Source organism: Cyprinus carpio, chromosome B9 (genome assembly GCF_018340385.1).
Source record: "Cyprinus carpio isolate SPL01 chromosome B9, ASM1834038v1, whole genome shotgun sequence".
Lineage (NCBI taxonomy): Eukaryota > Metazoa > Chordata > Actinopteri > Cypriniformes > Cyprinidae > Cyprinus > Cyprinus carpio.
This window is the reverse complement of record NC_056605.1, coordinates 20,617,237-20,625,999: the sequence shown is the minus strand read 5'-3', so window position 1 is coordinate 20,625,999 and position 8,763 is coordinate 20,617,237. Positions and strand designations below refer to the sequence as shown.

Genomic DNA, 8,763 nt, shown 5'->3' with positions numbered 1-8,763 from the left:
GCTAATGCATAAGCACAGACTAGGTACAAGTCTTTTATTAACAATTGACAATGAAAACGCCATACATTTTAGTTTATTTAAAAAAAAAAAAAAGAAAAAAAAAGACAAAGTGGGCCGGATAAGAGCCCTCCACCCATGTAATAACTTAACAACGAGAGAAAAGACAGGGTGAATATCACCAGACTCGTTTATAGTCGAGAGAGGGGGAAAAAGAAAGGAAATTCTTATTGGTTAAGCAGGATTTACAATGAAGATGGAGTGAGATATGTACAAAGAGCTGCTGATGTAACGTTTTGAATGTTACAGCTGAATGATGAAATTGGGATCAAATGAGGCATTAGTGAGTGGAAAAGTAACATATGTCAAATGACTAAAGTTGTACACCACTGCTGTCTGGATGCTAGAGGCTCAAAATGCACAATTACAGCTCAGGCGTCACTCTCCCCAGCAGTGGCACTCTGGACTTCCTCTTCCAGGATGGGCACGATGAGGTTGTCCTTTGACATAAGGTTGTACTTCATCACGAAACGAGTGAAGCGGTGACACAAGAAAGTCTCATTCTGTGGGAAAGAGATGATCTTTTGATAAAATGTTTCTGTCTGATGCTGTTTTGACTGTGCTTCTTAGCAAACTGTCCAAAGATGCCTCCTATTGACCACTGCAGGAAATGCAGTTTAAATGAACAGGAGTTGCTTTGTCATGACCACTGGTCATTATCATGCTTAACATTCACTTTAAATAAAGTAATGACTCCAAACACTCTGTGAGCTGCTTACTTAGACATGAACCTCACAGAAATCTCATTGATGACCAATTGGAACCTTTCTAAATGGGCAGCAATTCCTGATTACAACTGTTCCGTTGAGCAGAAAAATAAAGCACACAAATATTCAGTAAAATAGTTTGATTTATGATATGATCGAAGTTCAGGATTGTGAAATGATGCATAAATAGGTTTTGGAGCAGAGCTGATATTCTGTTTTATGAAATGTACGTGCTTATGAATTACATAAATGATCTTGCTTACCTCATACTTGTCAAAAATCTGGCGGTGGTGAAAGTAAGCATGGGAGAAGATCCTATAGATGCGACGGCAAACCGAGCCCAGTTTGGCCACAGATGATTCCTTAATGCTGACGCTGTGAGAGGAGCAGCGGTTACAGAAAACATCAATAGCCTGTTTACAGCTAAAAAAAATCCTGGAAATGAACTTAGTAATGCAAGGGTGCACAAATATTCTTTTTACAAAACATCTTACAAATTCATGATGTACTGCATATATGTAGATAAAGCTGTATTTTTTTTTTTAGATGTTGGAATAATTAAGTCGTGAGGTGATATGGAACTCTGTAAGGGTTGATTTAATTAATTATAATTAAAAAAAAATAATAATAATAATAAAAAGCCTATTTAATATTAATTCTGGTTATATCGTCCACCCCTAAACAAGGGAGGAAAAAAATGGTTTTGGGGGGTCCATTAAAAACTCAAATTTGATTGTGTTTAAGCAGTGCTGGAACTAAATTCCGCAGGGAAACAGATCTCCAGAAGGAGCACTGAACACCCCTGCTTTAATAGATGTTCAATAACTCACCGGCTGGGAAAATACTTGTTGCTGTTGAGAAGACACGCAGCTCCATCGAGAGTGTGCCTTGTGTAGTCAATGGCAGGGCACTGGGAGCCACCGTAAACAAACAAATCAACATAAGACACAATCATCCATATTTTAGCTTCTCCAATTCAGTCTGTTAAGAAATTCATTCATTCAATTTAAACACATTCTGTGCATGAAAAACATAAAAATACATCTGGATTATTTTTTTTACCTGATTAATCAAAGACATAATCTAGAGATTATGCAGCCCTAAATTCAAATGCAAACTTTAAACTTAGATCAAAAGGTCACAGAGACACTCACCTCTTTGGGAGTCTTGTGGGCAGCACACAGAAAGATCCACTGCTCAGTGGCAGTCATCTGGGTACACGTGTCAGGATGACACTCATTCTATGGAGCAAAGACATGTCTTCATAAATATCTGAAGACAAATGTAAAGACATCTAAAACAACCTGGTATGTGACAAGGAGACCTACTTTACTTTTAAATCAATAGTGCAGTGCAGACTATGCAAGTTATTTGTGAAATAACAGTGTGATAAAGTGTAAGAAAGATAATTACCTGCAGCTTAACTGCTAAGCCATTGAGCTCCAAACAGAACTGTCTAGATGTATATAAAGAACATAATATTTACACGATACAAAATAACTCCCATGACACAGCAACAAAGAGCATCTGCTGTCTGATAAACATTTTGTAGACCAACTTTATATTGTCTTTAACTACTGTGTACTAACATTTAAATAAATATTGCCCTTATTGTGTTCATACATGCAATTACATCTACTATATTAAATTCTGTAATTACACGTATAATTAGACTGTTGACCCTACCTCTCAACACACCCATAAACCTAACAATGCTACAAAACTATCTCAGCTCAATAGCAGCAAAAGCATTTTGCAATACAACTTTAACACAAATCTTTACGCAGGTACATAGTAGTTAAAGACAATATATAATTTAATATAATGTGGGACCTATTTCGTCATCAAAAACTATAAGCTATATGTCATTACAACACTAGATGATGTGAAGGATGAAATGAAGAATCTGAGATGACGTTCAGATTAATAATATACCTGAGATGTTCATATTTCCACACCCCCTCATCCTGTCCCTCTGGAGGCTCCATAATCTTCTCTATGTTGGAACAGTCTGAACGGATGTTCTGCTGGATATACTGAAAAACAAAAACAACCATTTATTCACAATATAAAAACACCGAACAGAAATTAACAAAATGACTTCAATCTGTTCCTCATATAAAGATACTGTACTACTTAAAGGGCATCAGAATACGGTGCAAAAATCACATTGACGATTTTTACATTGCTTTTTTGGGTCACTTTTTTTTGGAGCCTGCTTGATAGTCTTTGGTCACGATCTGGAGTAGAGCAACTCTGAGAAATCTTTAGTGATTCAATTAAGTAAAAAAAAAAAAAAAAAAAAAAAAAAAAAAAACAAGCTCTCACCTGTTGCACTGCCAGTGTGCTGTCCATCTCTTCAAAAGACTCATCAGACCAGTTGTAGAAGTCCTAATAATGAATAAAAGAACCTGTTTTAAAAACACATTAATAGAAACAACACTAGAATATTCAAGACAGTTCAACCACTGTTATGCAATTACTGACAGTACATGTGTGATACATATATATATATATATATATATATATATATATAACGTTACTTCAAAGCTTTTAGACAATTTACTACCATAGTAAAATGTCCCAATGGATATGTCAAGTTCTTTATATATTAGTGACTGAACGCAGCCGTGTATAATACCTGAAAGCTGTATGACTCTGACATACAATCGTATATCATGTTAACTGTGTTTTAAATATAATAATTCAATGTATTTGAGCATCGGCAGCGATGTTCATCCGGGTACTTCCAGACGGCTGCTAACGTTAGCTAACTGCTGTTTGCCAAAAAACTAGATCGTGAAAGCCTGGCATTTCGGACGCCTCCTGCCTCATACTTCACTACACATACAAGTATTTCCAAAAAGAACTCAAGTCCTATCATGAATTAAACTGAACAGGACATTCAGCAAAAAGCCCACATATATGAATAATTAGTTTTCTCGGCTAACTGCTAGCTTAGCTCCTAAACATATCTGCAGCTTCCGCTCGCAGGAGAACGACTCGTTTTTACGTAAACATGACTTTAGAATATACTCTACGAACATATCTGACTTTGTAAAACGCGTTCAAATGTTATTCGCTGTTCGTTTTACCTTCGCCTTGGTGCCTGGTCTATTCCTCCTCAGAACAGCTGTGCCCTCCGCCATGACCATCTCGACAGATTTAGAGTTTGATTGACAGCGCCCCCAGTGGACGAGTGGAGGAGCTACTACAGGAGGAGCTCACATAAACTGACCCCAGCAAATACTGGCAGTGTTAACTACTAGACAGTCTGATCTGTCCCGCCATAGTTTCATAATAAACCGAAGATATATTATTTATATCAAAGTGAAGCGCGCACATTGCGCACGCGATCAGCTCGTGATTAGGTGTTTTCCGCGTCTCACTGAACTACGTTATTGAATGTGCTGTGAGTTTAGCGCGTTTGGGAACGCAACGGCCAACAATTACGCATAATTTCAACATTTTAATTGGCAAATGTTTACAGTATTTAATTAAATTAGTAATGTTTGTAAACCTGTTTTCACAGACGCTGGAGTTTTCCCCCAAAATAAAAGCTCAAGGGTTTATAGCAAGCTCACTGTTCGGAAGAAAAATATACATTTTGGGGTGGGGGTTTATATGAATATATTTCTGAAGGGAACTGACTTTTTTCCCCTCTTATCACTGCTGATCAATAAGCGCCACCTGCTGTTCTCATTCAGCCTGTCTGGTTTTGTTTCATGCAGGTTTTATCTTTCTATCTTTGTTTGTATCCTGATTAAAATGCAGTGGTTGGTTCTAATTTCAAATTGCTTTTTTTATTTTTATTAAATATGTTTAGTTGTTTCATGGCAAGGAAAAATATTTATGGCCGTAAATTATCTCAAGTCACCAGTCAGATGTTAAAGTTAGGTTTAGGCCCTGCTTGCAAGTGTAGAAATTGAGACAAAAGTATTGCAATCTCCCTACAGCAGAGTAAGGTAAAATAATATACCTGAAAAGAAAAAAAAAATCATTTATATTTATTTCACAGTGCAATTGTTTTACAATATATGGCTATTACTTTCATACTCATACTAATAATAAATTTATTATTATTATTTTATTCTATTTGTTTGGCTTCCAAATTCACCTATGAGACTGAAACACTATATCACAACTAAAAAGAGGGTTGAGTCTCCTTTAAATGTCAAGAACCAGTACATTCCCCAGCTTGGAGCTCTTAATTGTTAAATCTCAAAGTGCACCAGATTTATGAATTTAACTTTAAAATGTACAAAATTTTCTTACGGGGGGCATGCCTCCGGACCCCCCTAGAGAGATCGAGGACCACCCACCAGTCTCACAAAATCCTGTGGGAAACACTGACTGACCGGACAACAAATTTTCACAATTGTCAATTTCACAATGTCTTAAAAGTATATATTTTATAGCATTTATTTTGAACTGCATTTTAAACTGTTTTATTTTACCTGGGGCCTGTGACATTAATGCAGCCAATATGTAAATAATTTATACTGTGTCTTAAGAACTAGTCTGACCAGCTGGCAGTTAGCCAAGGAATAACCAGTCTCACTTTTATTCTCAAATTTAAATCAAAGGTTTTAAGCAACTGCATTAAAAAAATATGTTATAACCAGCCTTTAAAAAACAGATGACTGTAATAAGTTGTCCATGCAGCTGGGCCCTGTGCGGAAACTCCAGGAGACATTAGGTGGCTAATTTTATTAGCTATGAAATTAATTTTTAAGGACTCAATGACCTTCTTGTACAAACACAAAGCCTTGACTCCATTCATTTTTTTTTTCGGCATTTAAGAAAAAACTAAATTTAATAATAGCCAAGCTTCAAGCAATAGCAAGTGAACCAAGCTGTACTAGCAAATTTTCATTTCTTTTTCTTACATCTATTCATTAATACTGTATATGAGTACCTACTGATTATTCTAATTAATGTCAAATAAGAAAAAGTCATTTTTTGAATATTTGAATAATTTTTAATGAATAAAAATGCCAAGGCAGTTAAAAAACACTTATAGAATTTATAGAATTGTGTTAAAAAGGTCTAGGAGTCTGGTTACTTTCAGAAGGCACTGTACTATACTTATTTTAATTATTCCTTCTGATTACAACCTGTAGCACATGGAATAAACATTTGTCTGAAAAAAACAATTTTCAAACCCTATAATTAAAAAAAAAAAAAATCCATCTGCCTGACAAAGTTAGAGTTAAAGAATTCATACCTGACCAAACACTAAAACAAACCATTCGTGAATATGTAATATAAATTGCAATTCATTTTGTGTGTATCCCAATACACACAATTCAGACAGTCCATATTCATGTTTCAGCATTTACATATTCATTTCCAAACTGTTCCATGAAGAAGCAAGATGAAACATCAAGATCACTTTATTTTAAACAAAACTTGATCATACTTATTTACAATTGAATGGCATAGAAAAAAGAAAACAAACATGGAACAACCATTCTCTCTATGGACTCCAGAATGACACAGATGGTTGAACAAGCAGACTTCATTCTACATATTTGCCAAGAATATCTCCATCCCGGAACAGGAAATAGTCCTACAAAAGAAAAATACAAAAATGGCCATTGTAAAATCAAGTCACTATTATACAAATTATGAATATAATTAGGTTACATGTCTTCTATAGAACTTAATCAGGATAACACCATATTTAATTTCTGACAGGAATGAAAACAAAGCTGTAGGAATAGAAATGCTGTGTTCAAATGAACTGAAAAAAAAAAAGTCTTTCCAAAAAAATTCAAATAAAAATGTAAGTTGAAAATTATGTAATCTAGGGCCTTTATACAGTGCATGCCATTGTAAAGACTATCACTCACAGCCCTGTTTTCATCTGTTAAATTCATTATGCTGTCTGATCTTACTAATGTCTATAATAACATACCAAGAGCTTTAAAATAGTCTAAGAAATGGATACGTATGAACTAATAATAAGTAATACATAAGAATAAAAAAAAATCAATCATCTTATAATCCAATCATGAGCAATGATCTAACCTTATCATCAAGAACAACTTTTGTTCCTCCGTACTCCGGCAGCAGAACTTTATCCCCAACTTTGACGCAGACAGGTGTTACTTTCCCATCCTAAAAGACAGACAGCTTTTAAACTCGGAGGTACAGCCTGCATCTCACACACTGTAAAGACAATGCTTAAATCAGATCATAAAATATGAGTTTATAAAAAAAGCTACCTTGTTGGTGGATCCTGGACCCACTGCCACCACGGCAGCCTGCAGCACTTTGGCTTGAGACTTTTCTGGAATCATGATGCCTCCTTTTGTCATCGTCTCTGCAGCTAGCCGCTCCACCAACACGCGGTCGAACATGGGAAGAAATTTCCGGAAAGCCTGCTTTGGGGCAAAGCATGCTCAGTACAGTGTAGATATAGTCTATGCATGTTTTGCAACACTACAAACATGTACCACTAGGGGGCATTGCAAGCTAGAAAAGAGACAATTATTTCCTTTGACTTTTTTTCCCCCAAGTCTTCCTTTTCCTCTACAGTTTTTGCTGTATTGTGAATCTATGCCCAAAGATCTTCAAATAATATTAATCAATCAAAAACTATTATGGTTACATTCACTTATAAAAGCAGGCCTTTAAGTAATGCTTCCCTAAATTGCACTACTGTAATTTCTTGACTTAAATCTTTAGTTAACCTCCAATACAGATTACAAATTATAGGCTACTAAATTAGATGCACAGATGTGTGTGTGTGGGTGTGACCTTGAGAGAAGGACACGTGTGAGGGAGAGTAGATGGGATAGGAGATGTTGAGGATTCATGTGGGGGAGGAGAGAAGTTTGGAGGTTTTGTAAATGTTTACTATCCTGCTGAAGGACAAAGGGACAGGCAACATGATAACCCCCCCAAGGCTGGACGGTTCGGAATGTAGAAGAATCTAGAATGAATCAGTTGTCCATTTCATCTGGCCTCATAATACACTTAAAAGCAATTCTTAATTCATGTCACAAATGTCTTTCGTTATTGTCTGGTAGCCAATAACGCATTTTTAATTAAAATGCTATGGTAATTTAATACAGTCAAATAAACCGTCAACCCCTCTTGAGACAATATTTAATCTCTATGCCTGAATCGAACTGAAAACAAAATCACGGTTAGTTACTGTACATCGCAGTTCACGTGTTCGCCTCCATTCAAAATGACCCGGAAGTTCATATCTTGCTGACGCGCTATTGGTTGTAATGATCTTGGAGCTAGTAGAGTGTCATAGATATATACATATACATATATATATATATATATATATATATATATATATATATATAGATATATACATATACATATATGCATATATCTATGGTAGAGTGTAACAACCTGATTCAAGAAATTAAGATGATGGAAATATATTGAGATTTCGCCTGCAAGACAAATACTTTATACGCATGAACAGAAATTATCATTCTACGCACTGTCATATAAAATAAAACCGTGTATGCTGTAAAATAAATATACCATCTATACTTTTAAACAATAACGTTACTTGTCTGTAAACCAACGATTTGCTCAGATTTAATGATAGCAAACCGGGTTACCTCACCGAACCACTCATCTTAAACCATTCTCACAAACACTACGAGTACTGAGTAACATCATTGTGTTATATTAACTCAGAGCACGAATACATTCCTGACCGTGACCTTGCAGCTGCAACTGATGGGACGTTATAAAACATCTCAGCCACACAAATCAAATAACTATAGAAACACGTTATTCTGATGGTGCAGCTAATCAAAGTGTCTTATGCGTCTTACCATTTTGCTGATCTTTATCCAAAGCGCGTCCGACGGAGCAGCACAAGACAGTCACACTGGACCACTTCACTAGTGCGATCCACGTGAAGAAATGTCTGGAAGGGCACTGCGCATGCGCCGAAACGAATCCTTACCGACCCCCGTACCGCAATCTAGAATATTCCTCGATCGCCTTGACGTTACAC

General features: G+C 35.9%; 1 protein-coding gene across 4 annotated transcripts; it reads right to left on the bottom strand.

The window, feature by feature from the left end:
• Positions 1 to 19: 19 nt before the first annotated feature.
• Positions 20 to 8,735, bottom strand: LOC109096188 (MOB-like protein phocein). 4 transcript variants are annotated; one of them, XM_042731458.1, is made up of 9 exons: positions 8,579 to 8,735; positions 6,995 to 7,153; positions 3,093 to 3,155; positions 2,700 to 2,800; positions 2,178 to 2,220; positions 1,919 to 2,005; positions 1,595 to 1,674; positions 1,028 to 1,139; positions 20 to 560 (listed from the first exon to the last, which is right to left on the bottom strand). In XM_042731458.1, the coding sequence occupies exons 1-9, from the start codon at positions 8,579 to 8,581 to the stop codon at positions 429 to 431; spliced, it is 780 nt and encodes a 259-aa protein (XP_042587392.1). In that variant the 5' UTR covers positions 8,582 to 8,735; the 3' UTR covers positions 20 to 428. The 4 variants fall into 4 exon arrangements, with proteins under 4 accessions (XP_042587392.1, XP_042587389.1, XP_042587390.1 ...); XM_042731455.1 differs by lacking the exons at positions 6,995 to 7,153; positions 8,579 to 8,735 and adding an exon at positions 3,860 to 4,006; XM_042731456.1 differs by lacking the exons at positions 20 to 560; positions 1,028 to 1,139; positions 1,595 to 1,674; ... (2 more) ...; positions 2,700 to 2,800; positions 3,093 to 3,155 and adding exons at positions 6,145 to 6,336; positions 6,798 to 6,887.
• Between the last annotated feature and the right edge of the window lie 28 nt (positions 8,736 to 8,763).

Bases quoted from the DNA above. Each gene is read 5' to 3' on its own strand.
- LOC109096188 (XM_042731458.1), bottom strand. The intron at 2,801-3,092 runs GTGAGAGCTTGT...TTTGTTTTTCAG, and splicing joins GCACACTGGCAGTGCAACAG to TATATCCAGCAGAACATCCG. The intron at 561-1,027 runs GTAAGCAAGATC...TCTTTCCCACAG, and splicing joins AGATTTTTGACAAGTATGAG to AATGAGACTTTCTTGTGTCA.